At 55.0% G+C, this 20,003-nt stretch overlaps 1 protein-coding gene across 1 annotated transcript in view; it reads left to right on the top strand.

Annotated features, from left to right (window-relative positions):
- LOC122382722 (serine/arginine repetitive matrix protein 2-like) overlaps positions 1 to 20,003 on the top strand; it is a 120,710-nt gene that overhangs the window by 81,489 nt on the left and 19,218 nt on the right. The window contains exons 10-14 of the mRNA XM_043368415.1: positions 16,809 to 16,922; positions 17,561 to 17,692; positions 18,348 to 18,395; positions 18,584 to 18,727; positions 19,484 to 19,632. Coding sequence (XP_043224350.1) covers positions 16,809 to 16,922; positions 17,561 to 17,692; positions 18,348 to 18,395; positions 18,584 to 18,727; positions 19,484 to 19,632 — 587 coding nt within the window. The remainder of the gene's footprint in view (positions 1 to 16,808; positions 16,923 to 17,560; positions 17,693 to 18,347; positions 18,396 to 18,583; positions 18,728 to 19,483; positions 19,633 to 20,003) is intronic.

Raw genomic sequence — 20,003 nt, 5'->3', positions numbered from 1 at the left:
TGAACACTAATCAGTTTCCTCATTGACCAATCGATTTGGATTTCAATTCGATTCCATCGTTACCTGGCTTAAATATTATCATAAGTTTTATGTTTCTGGCATGCTCGAACGGGTTGGCTTGCTTCCGCAACCTGAGCCATGAATGGCCGATGACTCAACATCATGCCCTGCACCATGTGATGGCTGTGTCGGGTGGCTCTCGCGGTACCTATTCGTGACGGCTGGGCGGCACCTGCCCCGGACACGGCTGGCGCACGGAACACCGGACCTCACGAAGTCCCACTCAGTCTCGCCAGCCGTGGTCACGCCGTGTGCTACTCACGGAACCGCCACGGAGTGGTGGTGGCGCCGAGGGAACCCGTGAGTCCCGAACGCTATTATTAGCGGCCGACTGAGGCTGGCCGCGGCTGTGCGGACCGCCAGACCAGCTGTGGGTTGAGGCAGGGGTTGGTGGGGGCGGAGAGGGCTCAGTTCCTGCTACCGACACGTCTTTGTGAGAGCCGCGAACCTTGGTCTGGGACACGCCTGTCTGCAAGATGCTGCTCGATAAGCCAACCGTCAGCATCGCCGCTATGCTGGAAGCACTTTGCAGATTCCACGCGTAAATATTGACCCAGACGGTGTAGCATCAAACGCTGCGGTGTTTTGAATCACCTGAACATCAAAAGCGGTAGCATGGGCTGTCGCCCCACGCCCCGGAGACTTGGCCTCTGTGATGTTCAAAGAAGTCTGCTGCGGTTGGGAAAGCTATCATAAACGCCATGCTCTATTTATGATCGAAGATTGGCTCGCCTTCGGTTTCCAAGTTCTCCTTACTTCTGTTTACTGGACGTTTTCGGTCCACCGGCTTCGAAGTAATGAGCCTGCACTGGGCCGCACTGCATGATCAAGCAGTTTCCCAAATACTTGCACCATAACGCTATTGATCTACGCTACAGCTTTCGCCTTTTCATTAGTGTGGTCACTGTGTTATGTGCGCTGGACCACCGTCTGTTCTTTGTGACTGTCATGAAGCGACTACACTATTGTTTCCTATTGCCAGCCTAGTCTGTATGCTTCCAATTTAGTTTCTCCCGGCTGTAGTCTTTTGCAAGCTTGGATGCAAAATTTAAAAACTGTCCATTGATCATTGACCAACCTCCGACGGCTCACTGCTCAGGTCAACATTTTGACTGACGCTGACTTCGACTGACCTGAACCGCATACCCTGCACGTGACAGTCACATCGCTGGGGTCACGTGACCGGTGTGCAGCAGGGCCGGGGAGCCGGACTGCGGGGAGGAAGGACCCCTGACTCACCGGCGTGCAGCGGGCTGGCATGCCCTGCCCCGGGGCGTCTAACGGAGACCGGGCTGCACCGGGCCGCAGGCACACCCGGAACAATCGATACAAACTCGATACATCGTTCAAACTAGTGGGTGTTACGGAAAACAAGCCGGCAACGAAGTGTGCCAGTCATTTTGGTAGGGGACCAGCTGAGGAAACGTGCTGATTGGGGATACGGTAGGCCTGTGGTTCAGTTCAGAACATGGCCTGAATAGTAGCTGCAGTAGCTGAACAAGTTTCGGGCCATGTCCGTACGGTACAGACCCCTGGTCTGCTGTAGCGGGTACTATACAGAACCGGTCAGAGGAGTGGCCCCGCCCACTGCATCCCTGCAGCCGTGCCATTCGGTGCACACGGGTCCGGCCGGCACGGGCCGCACGGTACAGACAGGACATTGCACCGCTCGTCCGCGTGCCGGCGTGCTGGATAACGGAATGGCTGTATTGCCAGTTCCGCACTCAGCTGCCGCTCACCCTCAGCCCAAACGATTGATTTGAGACCGGTTGATGGATTGACCGTTCTGAACCCGACTAAGACACTGCAGGAGGCAAGGTGTGATGTAAAATGTGTGTTTACAATAAACACTATATAAACGTTGAAATGTAGATGTCTTTTATGTGCTTAGTTTGCATTGCATGGGCTTTCAACTATCTCCTTTGCATGTCCAATGCGCAATATTAAATGATCTATGCAATTTCGGGGTCACACATTTATCGTTTGCGTACAGCTGTATTGTAGAGATCGATTGCCATTGGTGCCAGAGTATGACAGCAAGCTGTCTGTAGGTTGATCTCATCAGCATATAACTACGACATGGATTCACGAGCACTGAGGGCCTCTGACATAAATCACGGGATAGGGTCCACCTGACCAATAGACCCCAGCCACCCGTATCCATAAAACCGGCAGGCTGGTTCATCGTCGCGAGCTGGTCGATGCCCAGTTGCATCCGCCGTTTTTGTTTGTCCAATCGTGCTAAACTGTATCTCAGTGTCCTCCAAAGTCGGCGGGATTGAGAGATAGAAGACAATTTTCATGCTATGAACTCTATTTCGTGGTGCCGTCGGACGATTTCCTACCTCGTTGGTGCTGGCAAGGTGGTTAACTCTGAGATAATTAATGTCCGGCATTTCTTTGTGTTTTATCTTCCGGGAGAGCTGTCGAGAGCTGAGCTGAGGGAGCTGAGGCTGTACCCGGAGTTGAAGCTGGGGAGCTATAGCTATTCTGTGCCTGTCGTCTATATCCTGGTTCTGAGTGTCGCCATGGGCGCGACATTTTAGCTGCCCTAGCCGGCAGCGGCGACAGACGGGAAGTCGCTGTCAGTGTCGTCAGCTCAGTCCTCTGACTGTGACAGGGACCATGACGCCGCCTTCTCAGAGCCTGGGCCGCTGCGGCGGACTGTGACTGTCCCGCAGTGCCGCCCTGTGACGCTGGAGTGACGCTCGTCACGCCGGCGTCACGCGTCTGGCGTCTCCGGGCCCAGAGGAAAGTTATCGTGACGGCGAGTGATTATGTCCAGCTAACAGTCTGACGGCCTGGTACGGGCTGGCATGTGGCAGAATTTGAGCGTTGGATGCGTGTGTTAATCACGATACGTTTTAGAAGTTCTCTCTGATATGAGGCTCTAACGCGTCGTGTTAGTAACGCGCCGTCAACTTCAGGAAACATAAAGAAGATGCAAGTGTTCCTGTGCGTTTCAGGTCATGTTTGCAAGTGTCAAGGGTGGTCCTTTGGATGATGTTATAACTTGAGAGTGAGAGCATGAGATGAAAGAGAGGAAGAGAGGGAGGGAGACCGTCTCACTGGAAGGGCCGTGGCGACTGTGCTTATAGAATGGCCTTAGATATCCGATTATGAGCATGTGGACAATGACTTCGGCCAATCGCCGTCAGCCTAATCTAAAGATTGATGGCGGGATGGGTGAGTATCGGCCAATGATCGCTGGGTTAAAGGGTGCATGTTGCAGGCTTAGCGTTGTAAATGGCGTCATTTGGCATATCATTAAACGAGCAAGGACCTCCCATTCTCCTGGCGTCCTTGAGAGTGACTCCGAGCAGTCTTCTCTTGGGCTAAACCTCCCGCAAACAACCGAAAATAACAGCACTGTGGACATTTGAGAAAGTGCATTTTGCTATTGTTTGCACGTGCAATACCTGCGCCCGTTGGTCGTCGGTGGTAAAAGAAGCGTCGGTGCCTGTCGCCGCTGTCTCTGTCCCCTGACCGCTGGCGATGGGCACGTGTGTTCCCACGGTCAGGCACCATCAGATAACAGCTCTTCTCGTGGCGTCTGTGGCGTCTGAGCCGGTGCTGACCGCACACACGCCGTCTAATCCGCAGCCTTCTGACGGTAACACGGCATCTCTCAGACGCAGCGGTTCGGTCAGACTGCCCGAGTGTTCGATACGGGATGTGGGACGTGGTGGCACGAAACGTAGACTGCTTGGATTCCTGTTCCAGGGAACTGCAGCCTGATTATGAACTCCGAAGACAAAGGAGATCTTACGATTCTAGTTATAGTGGGTACGGTTAAGATTTATGTTTTTTGTTCGAGTGTGCTTTTGCAATGTTGATTGTGGGGATTAATAAGACATTTTCAGGCAACACCAGCCTGCAATCGTTGGACCGTGGAGGCAGTGATCATTCGGTGCATCAGACGTCACCGTTTTACATACTACGGTATCGGCGCTACTATCAACAATCCGCCGAACCGTCACCGGCCGCCGCGACATCACGTCATATTACTGTCGTGACGTCAGGCTCTTCAACCTCATCTGTGTGTGGTTCTACCGACTGTCTCCTCTTCCCCGACCCGGTCAAACCGCCTGATGAAACCAGGGCTTGGGTCGACTGTATTCGACGGTCCAGCACTCCGAGCCGTACGCTCGCGTGTAACGGAAAGATGACGCTGTTTCCTGGAATGTCTCCTAGACGGACGCTGACTCAGCGGCCAGACTTCAGTCGATAGTGACGACTTCCTTGCACGATTCTGGAGACCTCATTGCTTGTCACGTGTTTTAGGCTACTGTTCCTACTTCCTAGATGATGAACTGGGTAGTCACGTCCGGTAGCGATTGTCGATCGAGACGGAGAGTGAAACAAAAAGCCTGAGCGATTCACATCCTGTGGAGTTCACTGAGATCGTCTAGGCTCGCTTTTGATGTTTCGGGGGGAAAGAAGCGACACTAGTCCGGCCTTAGGCTGGCGTTCCGCTCCTAATATTGACCCGGTCGCCATTGAGTTAGCTGTGGGAACCTGTCGACCCGAATGGTCCTTCAGAAGTCGGTCCAACCCTCTGGTCTGACCATCGGTCCCCGTCCCCGACCGCTTCCCCGGTCGGTCAGGGTCAGACCGGGTCTGCCGCCGCCGCTGGTCTGATGGTCTGACAGACCCCGTTGGTCTGCCGCCGCTCAGCTGTACCTAATCGGTGCAGTCCGACGGCCCGCCCGGTTTACGATCATGGCCGGCCGCTGGCGTCGGCCGCACCACTCCCTGGGCTGCTGCTTAGCCTGGTTTATTGACCCTGTGGCCAGACTGTGGCCACAGCAGTGACCGCGTCGTCGCAACTGCTGTGCCGACCAACTCGTGCCGGAGGTGTGTAGAGTCTAGACACGCCTGGGCTGAGTTTTGGACTCTGTATTCTCGAAAAGGCCTTTGGAATGTAAAACTACATTAGGTGATTTTTTTCGGGCCATTTGAATGCGTTAACCATTTTCTTTCAAAGATTTATATTATAGCATTATATGAAATAAGTAACATCATCGGTGCATTCCACTGTTTACCCACCATCAGTCAAGCCTCCACTAAGGCCCGCACACCCTGGTTCGGGTTTTCCACACCTGTCTCGGGTTAGTCGAGCTCTTTGACCTCGGTTCACGCACTCGCCTCACCCTGTGAACACAGCGTGCTGTTACCTATCGCGTAACAAGCCGTGGCCGCCTGAGGTCAGGCGACGCACTGTTTTTGTTTACGTATCGAGTGTTCACCCCGGCTCACCTGTGCACCTGAGCCGGTCGGGTCACGGCCTTCGCTCGCCGGGACCGACCACTGCCCTCGGTTCCAGTGTCACGGGTCGTGGCTGCGGTGTCGGGTGTCGTCGCGGAGGTCCATGATAAACGGCGTCACGGTGCGGTGCTCCCGTGATTACCGGCGCCCCTGGCCGCTGCCCGGGCTCCCGTGTGCGGCACAGGTGATTACAGCCGCTGCCGCTGCCGCCGGGGCCGCCTGTGACCTCCACTGACCCTGGCAGACCTCCGCCGCTTACCGGCTGACCTTCCGCGAGCCGGGGCGGCCACTTAGCGCCGGGCGCAATCACATTTACCTCGGTCGAGCAGGTGCCGGGCAGACACAAAGGCAAAGCGACGCTGTAATGATACATACGGTGGCGTTGTATGAGTCGCTGCCATGAGTGCTGCCATGAGTCGCTGTTGCTGTGTCCTTTTATAACCACAGAAGGCAGGTTGTTGCCACGGCACTTGATACAGACCGTGGGCCGGCTCGCCGGGCGGGCGCGGTGGGCGAAGGCGCGGTGCACCACACCCTGTGTGGGCTGCCACGCTTGGCTGGTCCCCGCCCCGCCCCAGCCCGGGGCCGCGCCGACCCCGCCCGGTGGCTGTCGCTGCCGGCCCTGCCTCATTGGCGGCCCTGTTTCAGACAGAGCCGCAGACAAAGCCGTTGGTACCGCTGAGCCGGCAAGGCGGTCGTCTCTGAATTCTGGGGCAGAGGACCGCTGCGGGCGAAAGCTAGACTCGGGCCTCCGAGACGCGCAAATTGACGGTATTTGTGCTGGAGAGAACGGAGCTGAGCAGCACGTGGTGGAGGCAGCGGGTCCGAACTGAGACAAAGGAATGAGACGGACTGTGTTGCTGTTGCCATATGACTGCGCCGGGCTGAGGTGTGCCGTGCCTCTCGAAGTGCTCGGCAGCTGCCTGTCCTGCCGGGATCGTCACACATACGGCGTGTCGGCCCATCATCTCATCGCGCACGCGGCGCCAGTTTGATGGTCGAGGGGTCATTGTTCGATAGAGCTTTTGAGCGGCCAGTCATTGGTAGCACCCGGTGCCTAGTGCTGACTTCTTGTAACTGATCTCGCACTATGAAAAATTAACAAAAATGCTCTGCTCAGGCTCTGCTGGCTTAAGTTAAAAATTACTGGCCTTGAGTTGATTCGATTTTTGAGTAATTACAGTGGATTACGGTGGTCGATGTCCGACGTTTCGCTCATTTTGCCCAGTGAGTCCCGACAAGGACATTGGTCGGTTGAATACTTAGGTGCGCGTTCTTAGTTCGTCTACCAGTGGACATGATTTTGTCCACTGAAATAATCTCTAACTGCGAGATTAATACGTTCTTCTGTGATTTCCCGCTGCCCACACAAAAAGAAGGGACCGCCAGGTGCCAGATGGTGTCCTTGATGATTACCGCTTCTCGAGTATTTATCCATCAGCACGGTAAAAATATCGGCAGCCGTCATCATCCCACCTCTGAGAGCTATTACATGGATGGCGGTAATTCGCGCTTCGTGCTGCTAATATTTACGTTCTGCAAGGATAACACTCTGGACCAGATGCTCTCCCCCCTTGGTGCGTCCTCACTGTTTGCCGATGGTGCGGTGCCGCGGGGTCGGCACATACTACTCCAACCCTGCAGCGTAAACGTACAGAGCCGCCCTGCTGAGTCGACCCCAGCCTGCAGCGCCGACCACCGCGGTCGGGCGGGGTGCGTTTGGTGAAACTCGCGCTCGGCCCGTGCGGCCAGGGCTGTCTACCGGCCCGGCTGCAGCGATCGGGGTCGGGGCGGCCGGGTCAGCCTAAAACGGGTCGCTGCCGCCCGCCTGCCCGCTCAGGCGCCGGGCGCGATCAGCACCCACGTGCATGAGTGCATGGTGTGCACGAACTGCACGCTAGATTGGCATATTTGAATTCGCCTGGGAACTAGGTCGATCGAGTTGAGAGGTAGAGATGATTGGGGGTTTAGTCAGGGGCGGATCCAGGAATTTTCGGGAGGGGGGCGGCAAGTCAAAATAGGGGCGACTTGGCAATCTGGGGGCGCTTCATACGAAGGGGCGCCAAACCGTCGTCAAAATCGAGAGTAGTCAAACCCGCGCCGTGCTGGGGGACGTTGTCATGCTCCCCCCTCAGGTTTTTCGCAAATATCTGAAAAACAGCTGTGCGCAGCGCCGCCGTTTTTAGCACACCTTATCATGCATCTTTTCTGCACATGTATAAATGTCAGACCCGGGTCATGCAACGGCAGGTCACCAGGTCATGCCAAGGGACCTAACCCCAGAAATTTAAAATGCTCACCATTACTATACCGACTGATCGGTCGCTTTGAAACTGTCAGCGATTGATGAAAGCATCAATATTCATGAAATGTATGTCTAGGAATTTTGATATTTGTGAGCTAAGGTCAGGTCAGTTTTGCGACCTCTCCAATCTCCATTAGGTAGGGGTAGCTAAGTTTATGGGAGGCAACTGAAAGGCATCTCTTTTGGACGAGCGCCATTATGGACAATCGCAAGCATGAGGATACATGTAAAATTAACACATTGAAAAATAAAATTGCACCTGTGACCGTTCATAATGTCCTACAGGTCATCCCAGGTCATGAAAGGTCCACAACAGTTTTTTGAAAATAACTTTTAATAGATACATGCTATAACGATAAAAACACCTCAGTTGTGTTCAGCTCGACGATACAGATCGACTGATATGCAATATGACATTTCCCGGTGAGGTCATGACCTTGACCTGAGGTCAAATTCTCAAAATTACCTTTCAAGGTCATCCTATATAGTCCATTCGACGCGTCTCGACGACAGCAACGCGATGCTGGCAAACGTAATGTCGATACTCTCTTGAGTCAAAAGCTATTGCAGCAAAATATTGCTCGTAAAACTCCTATTTTTAGAGTTTTTGCCCTCTGGAGGCTAAACTGTTGACTAGAGGTCAATTCTGAGGGCAGTTCACAGAAACACATTTGAAAGTGCTATTGAATGCGCTATACCGCGGCGCTATAGCTCTACTGGTTTCCGAGCTATGTGCCGGTGCTTCGAAAAATGTTGAAATAGGCAACATTTTACCTTTGATGACCTTTGGTGACCTGACCTTATTTGACCTAACCTAGAAAACCGCTTACCGCGTGTTGCTACGCGACCTAGGAGCCGAGTTAGACGAGGGGGCGTGACCTCCCCTCCCCCCCCCCCCCAGCACGACGCGGAAAACTCAGACCACCAGCATGGCGCGGGATAAAAGTCGTAGATGGGTGCCGCTACGTTAGCAAAAAAAAAAAAAAAAAAATATGAGCAAAGAGGAGGCCTCCATTTGCTGGTGCATACTTCTTCTCCCAGTGATGTCCCTCTTTTTTTCTGAAAGCGTCTCACTTATGCTGGTTTGCCTCACTTCTCCTGGGGGCGCCCAACCTCTGCTTGGATCGCCCAATCCCTTTGGGGAGGCCCACTTTGCTTGAGTCGCCTCATTTCTTCTAAGAACGACCAATTTGCTGTAGGCAACCCACTTATCTGGGACGCTCATCTTCTGTAGAAGCGCCCCTCTTCTTCCTGATGCGTCACACTTCTACTTGGAGTGCACCTGTTCTGTTAGGGCGCCCCTTTGCTGCTGAGGAGTCCATTTTTTCTACCGTGAATGGGGCGACCCTCTCCTGTTGGCCGACCCCAAATTCTGCTGGCCGGCGCCCCATTTCTGTCCAACTTTTGCTGGGGTGCCCCTGTCCTGCAGGGGGCACTTCTCTTTTGCTGGAGACGCCTCTTCTGGGGACGTCCTTCCACTGCCGGGGACCTCTCTCTCTCTTCTGCTAGCGGCACCCACTTTCTTCTTATGGGGCTCCTCTTTTTTTGCTGGGGCGCAACTCTTTTGTTCGGAGTGGGGCATCCCTCTCCTTTTTCTGGGGCACCGCCCCTCTGCTGGGGCTGCTCTACCGCTGTCAGGGGCGCCCCTCTTGTGCAGAATATGCTCCTCTTCTTCTTGAAATGAGGCACCCCTCTTCTACTGGGGGCGCCCAACGACTGCTGCCTGTTGGGGCGCCCATCTGCTACCGGGGCAACTCTCTTCTGCCGGATATTGTCAATGGGGCGCCCCTATCCTGCTTGGAGAGCCAAACCTCTGCCGGAGACTCCCTATTTCTGATCAATTTTTGCTGTGGCGCCTCTCTTCTGTTGGGCGCCCCTCTCCTGCTGGAGACCCTTGTCTTCTGCTGGGCCCCTTCCGCTGCCGGGGGCGCCCCTCTTCTGCCAGTGGCACATATTTTCTTTTTATGGGACTCCTTTTTTTGCTGGGGCGCCCATCTGCTGTCAGGGCGCCCCTCTTCTTCTCGGAATGGGGCGCCTCTCTCCGTTTGCTTGGGCGTCGTTCCTCTTCGGGGGTGCTTTCTCCTGCTGGGGTGCCCTTCCGCTGCCAGGGGCGCCCCTCTTGAACAGAAGGTATATTTTTATTCTTGTAATAAGACGCCCCTCTTCTGCTGGGGGCGCCCATCTGCTGCTAGGGCGACTCTCATCTGCTGGGAATGGGCAATTGGGCGTCGCTCTCCTGCTTGGTGAGCCCAACTTCTGCTGGAGGGCGCCCTATTTCTCCTCAACCTTTGCTATGTCGCCGCTCTTCTGCTCGGGGCGCCCTCTCTGCCGCGGGCTATGGGCGCCTTTTCGGATGGAGGGGGGGGGGGGGGCGGCCGCCCCCGCCGCCCCCCGCTGGATCCGCGCCTGGGTTTAGTAACCTTATATGGAGTGTTTCAGAATTTTGCTTAATTCGCATAAGAAAGAAAATTGCAAGCAGGTGTACCGATCAAAAGATCTCATAGATTGATGAAGCCTTACCAGTTTCTATAATTTATCCTTCTGCGTAATGCCGATCACCGCCTACTTATAATCATGTTCTGCCGAAAACCAGCTTTAATCCTGCTTTAACCACACACGGTTGATGATAGAGCACGCGGATTTTCTGGAACAGCGGATATTGAAGATCATGCCTGCCGATGATTGCAGTACTGAGTGACGGACAGGCTTGGTCAGCATCGACTTAACAATCCTTGCCTTTGTGATTGCGCATAGGCACCGTGTTGTCTCCGTTCCTTCTAGCGATGCCAAGTCGGAGTGCTTTGAATGCCGCGTGGAGATGCTGTCCATAAGTCCCGGCCCTGGAGACAGACTACCAGCCAATTGTCGCTCCAGGAGGCTAGCGGTCGCTCGATAGGACCATTTGGATCCGTAATCGACGGCACGGGAGGGACATGGGACAACGTTCCGGCTGGTGAGCTGTGTCCCGGTCTCTCCACCAGTCCCATCAATGTACCCGGTGGCCCTGAACGAGCCTCGCCTGACGCGCCCGCTGACACGGTGGCGACGTCAGCCGTGCGTGGTCATGGCGGATAATTCTCACAGTGGCGTGACACACATTCGGACGTCACCGCGCCATTGAGGCTGACATCAGGTCACGGGACACAAGAGAGACTCGGGAGGGCCCTCGGTGGGATCTGAGAGACTCTCCGCGGCAGACGAGAGTCATGAGATGCCAGCTGCACTAACGGGTGCTGCAGAGGATGGCAGTGCTTTGTTGAGGCAGTAGCTCTGCGTGATGGCTCGGGAGTGTGAAGAGAACCAGAGGGCACACTATCGTCATTGAAACGCTCCCATGCGTGTTGGGCTAACCGTTATGTCCACGTCAAACTGACAGGTCGAATAGGTGGGCGGGACGAGACGGCGGATGAAAAACGGGCTCTCATCACCTCCGTGTTTGGATTAGATAACGAATGAGGGTGTTCCTGAGCTGTGTGATGTCTGACGCACTTTTCTATCGAGATAGAAGGGTCAGAGCTGAGGCTAGTCATAGTTGCTTCGGATTATTTCATGAGCAGGTCCGTCCCAGTAGCTCAGACGAGAGAGCGAATCCGACTTCTAAGCCGCCTGGTCGTGAGAGCCGTTTTGCCACTTGCTTTTCGCGCCTGACGGGGATAGCGTGCGGTCAGTGATTTTAAGGCCGCCATTACATTTCAGGCCAGATAGTCAGTGAGAAGATGGAATAAGAATTCGGTCGGGCAATGTAGACATGTGAACGCCATAATTTCTACAATGGTTCGCTTGGCCGTGATCTTGGACGAAATTATGTGGTATGCCCGGATTTTATCGGGAGGCTTAGCTCAAAACCCGCAAGATAATACAGCTCATAGCGTGCCCGGACTTGATCGCTCCGCCGCCTATCTCAACCGCTGCATCTTCTCTCTCCTTTGAACCATTGCAGGGCTCCAAATCAGCGGCTGAATGGCTGTCAAGCTGGAGCCCTCCTCTGAATGACCTCTGATTCGAGCCGGTCTGCTCGGGTCTGCTGCCGTGCAGCTGCCTGCTGCTGTCGTGTCGATTGCCGACCGTGTGACAAGGCGCCGCCTGCGATCTCCTCGGCAGCGGTCGCCGCCACCGGACGCCGCCCGGCCGGCGGCAGGCCGGTTTCCGTGCCGGCGCGGCGGTGTGGCGACGCGACTGGCGGCCGGCCGCCCAGCTGAGCCGCCCGCCGCCGCCGCCACCGCCGCTGCCGTTGCCTCCTCGATAGTAGCAGCCGGCCGCACGGGTCGAGCGTCAGTCGGTGACGCGGACGGCGGGGAGGTGCGCGTGGCGGCTCCGCTCTCTGACAGACGCGTGCGTGCAGCGTGCGGGCTAGGACTGGCGAGGTGGTGGCTGAGATTGTGATCCAACGATTCCAACGAACGAAAACGTGGTGTGCTTGAACTGCCACAGGGAGTGAAGACACTCGTGATTTTCTGTGAATCTGACCGGTGTTCAAAATCCGGTCTCAGAATCTGTTTGTTTCCGTACCAGATAACACTTTTGTCGAACATTAGTCAACGAACGCTGTTTGCATCTGAGGGCCCCTCGAAAGGGAGCCGCGGCGCTTTAGACGCGTCCGCTGGTGCCTGAACTCTGTCCGAGCTGATCCGGCGCAGCACCCTCTCATCACGATGGTGGTCCAGCGGCGTGAGATCGCCTCTTCCATCCGCGACAGGATGAAGATCTACGACACAGAGATGGAGCGGCAGAAGCGGAAACACTCAGGTACGCCTCTTCAGCGGACGCTCCGGTTGCACCCTTCCTCTCAGACATTGCTAGTCATGCATTCGTTTTCACTCTGCAATGTAGTGGGGGCGTCGGCCGCGGGACTGCTGCAGGGAAGGGTACATCTGGGTGGGGTACACCACTCACAGGTGCGGCTACCCAGCGGGGTGACTACTCGTTGTGATCGGCCCAATAGCCCCTCCCGTCCCGTGCCGATGATCGACTATACGCCCCTGTTTGCCCTGCACGGTCGGACCCATATACGCTGACCGGCCGCCCCCGACTCACGCTATACCGGTCGGAATGTGCCGGGATTAGCGCCCAGCCGAGATCACAGCCGCAAGGCCGGACCGGCCGCGGCATTCCTGGACTGGTCGGTCGGGCACCGAGGGGCGGCCATGGCGACAAGACAACCCGCTAGAGAAACATCCCACACAGAAAGGTGCAACATCCTCTCCGGTGTGCATGAGTTCAGCGGGCCCTTCCGTGCCACCAGCCGGCGGGTCGTCCGTTTCACTCGGGTGGAGCGGGCGGCGGCGAGCCGCGGCAGTCCCTGGCACCGGATCCGTCTGCGAGCCGAGCCTCACCGGCCGGCTCTCATCCTAAGCACGTGATGACCGGCTTCCCAGCACCACGCCGTGAGCACGGCCGGTACGACCGGCGCGGCGCCGTGAGCCCCTATCGCTGGCGTCCATCGCGCCGCGTCTTGGCTCGGCCAGACTTTCCGGCTGGCGTGCCGCAGCGCGCACGGTGAAGATTCAAACGGCCGCGGACGGTTGGACTGTGGACGAGAGGCGGGGACAACGGAAACAACGGTGGCGTGCAGGCAGGGACAGGATTAGACGGTTAGGAGACTGAGGTTGGTCACTTTGGTCTTTGGGAACGTAGAGGACATTGTTGACGGAGACGGAGACAGGAGTTGGGACGGGAACGGAGACATGGTGATTTGGAGACTGAGGCGAGACGGGTTGGTCAGGAGTCAAACGACGGCGTTTCATATCTCCTCTGTTCCCTTGGGATGGAGACAGGTGTAAACAGAATGGTTTGGATACAGGCGTGAGACGGTTAGCCATGTTTCGTGAACAGAGCCATGTGAACTAAACATAATGCATACGACAGAGCAAAGTCGTGATGTGATTGCCCGTTGAGACGTTGCGGACGTTGCAACGGCCCAACCGCCGCGCTATGGCGGGTCGGTCCGTTGCCATCAGACGCTCCCGGCCCCACGAGCTGGCGGGCTTCGTGGCTGGCGGCTGGTTCTTGCAGAAGTCTGATTCGAGGCAGCAGTATCAGACATTTAACACGAATATTTTTGTTATGTAGGTAAAGGTGACCAGGGATGTTAAATGAAAGGATAATTTAGGTACTGATTGTGTATTACTTTTATACGGCACACTCCACGCAATGTTCCACGGTCCATCACGCGCTGCGGGCGGTCTCCTCTTTGTTCTGGCCGGCCATCGTCCAACCTGCAGCCGGCAGAGTGGCCGTCCGTCTCCAGAGGTAATTAGCGGTCCCCGACGCTGAACGGCCGCCCGCTATGTGGCATTTGTATGGTAATGTGCTTATTTACCGTCGGACACGGTAGCCACCTGTTACTGTCCGGCCAGCCGGCTCGAATGAACACAAGCACTCCAGGTGATAAGACAGAAGATTGGACGGTCTCAATGGCTCGGTTACCGACACACCCGACATTGTTCCACCGGAAAACGGGCAACTACGCCACACCAACAATCGACTTATCGGCCGTTGTCGGAGGAAATCGATTTACACAATTCAATGCAATGAAAAAATGAAACCGTGACAGGCGTCCGGGTGAGGGTACCATGGCCATAACGTGTCGTCGGACAATGCAACAAAAAATCCGGCGCGTGTCTGATGGCAGTCATGAAGAGGAAATCCATTTGAACCGTTTCCGTTTGGAGTGGTATTGTGCGGTGCAGTGATTGTTTACTCGGGTGGGAAACTGGTGGCGGTTTTTAGAGAGCGTTTTCCTGTTGCATTTCTCTCAATAATCTAAACCGAGCTGAGCTGAACAAAGGCGGACTGATTTGAACCGAGCTTCTGACGTTTCAGTGGTCGGTAACTCTGCCCAGACCGCGGGCAGCCCAGACCCACCCGCGGTAGTCGCGGCTGGTCTCTCCGGTTGGTTTTTGTGCTGGGGACCAGGCCGGGACCAGACCGGCACCGGACCGATGTTTGATGGACCGCCGCCGGAGCCGGTGACCGAGACCGGTCCGGTCCGACGACCGCTGCCGTTTCCGTCATGCGACCGCGCCTCACCCCAGTGCCGGTTTTTCACCGAGCCACCGGCGGCGACTCGGCCGGGGGTGGGTCGGACTGCGGTCTACACGGTCCAGTCCCGTCCCGGCCCGGCCAGGTCCTGTTTTGGTTGGACTTGTCACCCATCAGCCAGTTCTGTCAGTTGTCAGTCATCGGCAGCTGAGAGCGATAACTCCGGTAATGTGAGCCGACGATCCGGTCATTCGACACCGCATTGGCAACGGACGGTGACGTCAGTCCATAAACGGTGCATCTCGTTACCGTCCCGTGGGAAGATGGCTTATAAATCCAGCGCGACACCATCAACACATGTCAGCCGAATTTGTCGTGGATGTCGGAAGCAATCAGTGTTGCTGTAACGCGACATGTTGGCGCCGTTATCCTGTAGCTTGCGATGTCAGAATTGTCACGGTTTGTGATTCTAGCAATGCCCTCTGAGCCGATGAACATCACGAATAGTAACGTCAAAGGCTCGATCTATCGGCACCTTTTCGTCATTCTGAAGTGTCCTGCCGCCTATCGTCGCCCAATCCAACCAGCTGGGAACGTTCCCACGTTATCGCTCACCCGGGACGGTGCTCACTGTTCAGTTACGATTGTTGGACAGGTAACATCCGGCGATCACAGCTGTCCGTCGCCCTCGCCGGTCCACTGTCGCTTCCCGTCACCGGCCATCACTCACCGCACGTGCAAACCTCAGCACGCGGCGTGCGCGCGTGAGCGCTGTGCACGTTATGTGCACGATCACTTTGTTGTGGGCTGTTTGAGCGGCGGCTGCGGGAAAGTGTCGTGTCCGAGAAGTGTTGTCGTGGATAGAATAGAGATCGTTGTGGGTTGTCGTGCTGTATTGAAATATTTGTGGGAAAAGAGTCGTGTCCGGTGGTCCCAAGAACACGGGTTTGCAATATGTCTTCCGTTTGCACCTGAACAAATAGACGTTTCACAATAGCCGGGCTTTCATTCGACAATCTGTCGTGTGATAAGTATCGAATAATGATACATATTTTGACGAAATATTGGGAAGTCGTAATTTTGTTGACAATGATTTGTGAGCGTTGCATCATAAGCACATTGAATGTTACCCGAGCAGACTTTCTCTGGGAACCACGAAACAATTGCAACTTCGATCGGGATATTGCAACCCATTTTACGCCACTGACTGTGGTTACAGAACGACACGTAACGCTTTGCTACACAGTCACGGCCGAGGCGAGCGTTATGGTCGCAGGAAACTCAATCGTCACTTGTAAACGGAAACTTTAACTGCCGGACCTTTGGATTCATCCATGTCCGTTTTGTAGTTTGATTATTCGCGGCCTTTATTTGTGATTACACTCTACCGTATTGGCAAATTTTAGACGTTTTCTCGGACATTTCACTAGCCCCACTTGGTCAGAAGATGGCTGTTAGACTCGGCCGGGTGTGGTAAGACTGAGGATCTAGCCAGGATCGGGGAAACCCAGCCGGTCTCCGTTCCGAGCACCGATGAGAAGCGATTCGCCTGCTGACGCTGGCCGCTCAGCGGGCTGATGCTGGACCGCTCAGCGGGCTGCCGCCGCTGAGTCAGCACGGCGTAAACAGACGGCTAAGTGACGCGTCCTCACCGCGCCGCCTCACGCCGCGCCGGTCTTTTGTCCCGAGCGGTGGATAGGAGATAGTGCTCTTACAGCCGCGCCGTGGGTTGTAAGTGGTGCGTCGCACAGGACGGCCGTAGAACCAACAGACCGTTGAAAACGGAAATGCGTGAAGTTTTGCTGATCTGTAGGGAAGATAAGTCGACGTTTGTATCGCATTGTTGAGTAAGATTTATGTGACGCCGTTTTCCGCCGCTCATTTAAAAATACTTCGGGGATCTAAAAGGCTTCACTCACCGGTATCATACGACCGATAGCTACTGTTGACAATCATTTTATGATAATAACGATCGTAGGATTGGAAGATCACTGTGTGCTTAAGAGCGCGCCCGTTTAATTTATTTATGTTTTGACTTTTTGAGTCGCTGGACCTGTCAAATCTCTGTATAACTTTCAACGATCAACTCCTAACACATAAATCCCAACTTCAACGCTTGCGTTAAATCCCAAAACTCCGCGCCTCTCGACTGTCTCATTCCGTGATGTGACCCCCGTTCGTTTCTCTGTTTCAGATGGCTCCCCTCCGAGCACGCTGGTACACACGAAGAGCCCGATGGTGCAGCGTCGCAGCTCGGCGGGCCGCTTCGCGCACCGCAGCTCCGCCTCGAGATCCAAAGACGATGACGGTGAGACTGGGACGGAGGTGCTCCTCCCTATTGGCTAAATATAGCAAATAAGTAAAGTACCGTTCAGCTTCGTGAAAAGGTCTCGGGACTGCGCTGGGAAAGGTCTGAAAGGCCTGACTGTACCCCATTGTCAAAAAGATACCGTCCCTTAAAATATCTGCAACCTGTCTGTGCTGTTTATCGTCCGATTTGAGCGGATATTGCGGGCTTTGCCAGCTCTCGGTTGCAAGCTCTTGCTGATATTGTGAAAGTGCATTTTTGTTCATACTCTGTGCGTGCATTCAAAACATGCACGCTCTGTGTTTTTCGTTCGGAATGTGACTGAATAACAAGTCCGGGCAGCCTTTTGTTGGAACGAGCCTGTTCTAACCAGTAGAGCTCTGTCCCAAGGTCGGACACACACAAAGTACGCCGGTTCTGCGCTCGTTAGTGCGCCGGGTGTTTTTCAGCACGTGTATCTGCAGATCTGCGCTACCCAAGTCGTGTTTGTGACGTGTCGACTCGAGCTCAATCAGCGCTCATCTGCGACAAAACGCCGAGGCGGCGCGGGCTGCAATCCCGCCTGAGCGTCGCGCTCTGACAGGCTCTGAAGTGTCGCTGACAGTGAGACTAATCATCCGATTTGTGCTGATCTGCAGACTCGCGGATCCCGCTGAGGAAGACGGCTCCGGGCGGCAGCGCCGGCGGAACCACCCGCAGCGCTCTGAGAACCACGCAGCCGAGGGCGACACCTGACGACGAGCCCCAGAAGCTGCAGGCCACCCATAGAGGTCAGCAGTGCTCTGAAGCTACTGAGAGGAACGGGGACCGAGGGTCTATTGGACTGGGATATATTCAGAAGTTTACTTTTCGCATTTGACCGTTCCGTGCTTCTATCCTCAGGATACAGAAATCCTTCTCCTCCACGCCTCAACCCCACTCCGGGCTGGACAGGCACCTTTATCTCATGCGGGCTGCTCCCTTGGAGCGGCTCCGCTGCTCCCGAGGGAGCGCACCCCGTAGCCGGGTGCAGAGAGTGCTTGGGGGGCTGGTCGGCCTGTCCATTCGGACGGGCTCAGCCCCGGCGACTCTCTAGGGTGTCTGCCCAGACCAATGTCTCCCCCTAATTCCTATCATCCTTCCGGCTCTGCAATGGTCTTGTCAGACCGAAAGGGCCTAACCCAACAAAACAAACAAACAAACAAATTTTCGCATTCGTTCGAAGTATTTGATGGGGTGATTTTCGCCACATAGATCAAACAAACCGAAACAGATTTAAAGACTTTGTCGTTCACTTAAGCATGTTAGCTCATTTGCCAACGTCGCACCAGCTTTTCGTCATCCGCACTCAACACTTGGTTCTGTTGTATTTTAATCTGAACAAAACTGGATGACATGATGTTTCTGGCCCAGTTCTGAATAATGTCCTGATTTTTTTTTTCCCAGTGACTGGTGATGTCTCGGACAGAGAGAACCAGCAGATCGGCGAGACCGGTAAGTAATTGCGCCATGCCTTGTAAGAATTGATCTCAGTGTGTCTACACAAACCCAAGCTCGCTTTCAGCGTCCTTGTGATAGTTCGACTCTATGGGCCAGTGTTTGCAGAAACTCTGTTGAGTGTATTTATAAGTGACCTGACAAAGTACCACGCCCGCTGACCGAGTCTGTGCTCCGTCCTGCAGAGCGGCGGCTGCAGCCCGTGTCGCCGACAGCCACGGACGGACAGACGGCCCGCCGGTCCGCCGACACCGCCTCCTTCCTCGGTGACCGGTCAAAGGTCACCGGAATACGCGACGTGCTCAGCCGCATGGACGCCTCCAACTCAGGTCAGTGATTACGAAATTAGGCCAGAAAATCAGAGGCAAACTGATGACCTCAGAGGGAGGTTGTTTGCCTTATGTTCGGGTTAATGACCGTAGCTCAGGTCAATGACCCAAGAATGCTTGATACCTAAGATCGAGGTTATTTGTCTGCAAAATCAGGTAAGTGACCCCAAATTCATGCCAGCAACGTCAAATTGAGATCATTGGTCTCGAACTCGGTAAGAGATTTAATAGCATAGGTCAGTGGCCAGTGACCATTCAGCCCGATCAGAAGTCTGGTTTCCATTTTAGGTCAATGGCCTTCACCTCAATGTCTCAGGCCAAGCTCGCCCTCAGCGCTATTCGTCCTCTCTACCCTAGCGCTGTTCAGTGTCATGACCACTGGCAGCAGCTTTGACTGCGACTCGGGGGTGACAGGAATTCCAACTGTCAGGTAGCTGCGTTCAGCCGGGAAGGTATGCCGACTGATTGCCGATAGACGCGGCAGTGACTCGTAGCATCAGTAGATTTGGAGCGTGAATGGTTTCTCGTGAGATGCCCATCCCCACCCCCACCCCAGTGCTGTTTTGCGATTATGTCATGTTGCTGGCACGCATTTATTTCAAAGCTCAAAAACATACAGAGTATCTGTGCTTTGAAATATCTATTGGTAATCTAACGATATTCCGCCGCTTGTAAGAGATGGCGTTGCTACCCTTGTCAACCCGTCCTCCCTGATGTCGTTTGTCTATTCTGACCGCAGTCCGTCACTATTTTCAGAGGTGGCGTCTCCGGATGACGCGGCCCGCTCCCTCCTCAATAAGTTTCTGGGTGCCCAAGTGATGATGACCGGTATGGAGTCGATGATGGCCCAGAGCGCCTCCAGTCAGTCAGTGACCACTTCTGGCACCGGACAGCGACCCACCACGGTAAGTTCCGACAGCGTGTGCCCTTCTTGTCTGTGTGTGTGTGCCGTGTGTCGCCGCGAAGTCGTAAATCTCGGTGTCGGTGAGTTTCGCGGCCGATCAGTCGGCGCCCGCCGCTCCGTCTTGGTCGGTGGCGGCCTGTCCCTCGACCCACCCTCCTACTGTCCCATACGGGACCTGAAGGTCACTCGAGGTCACGGTGAGGGCCTTGTCTGACAGATGTGTAGCTAGAGTCACTGACCATCGAAGAGCCTTAGTCCCATTCTGCCGCCCGAATGACTGGGTTATGACGTGGTTAATTCGGTACCATAATGTGCCTACATTTCGTGGCTATGTATATTCCTACCGCTTTAGAGTACCTACATGAGAATCTG

The sequence above is a fragment of the Amphibalanus amphitrite genome, unplaced genomic scaffold (assembly GCF_019059575.1).
Source record: "Amphibalanus amphitrite isolate SeventyFive unplaced genomic scaffold, NRLGWU_Aamphi_draft 000012F_arrow, whole genome shotgun sequence".
In the NCBI taxonomy this organism is placed as follows: Eukaryota; Metazoa; Arthropoda; class Thecostraca; order Balanomorpha; family Balanidae; genus Amphibalanus; species Amphibalanus amphitrite.
This window is presented reverse-complemented; position numbering and strand designations above follow the sequence as displayed.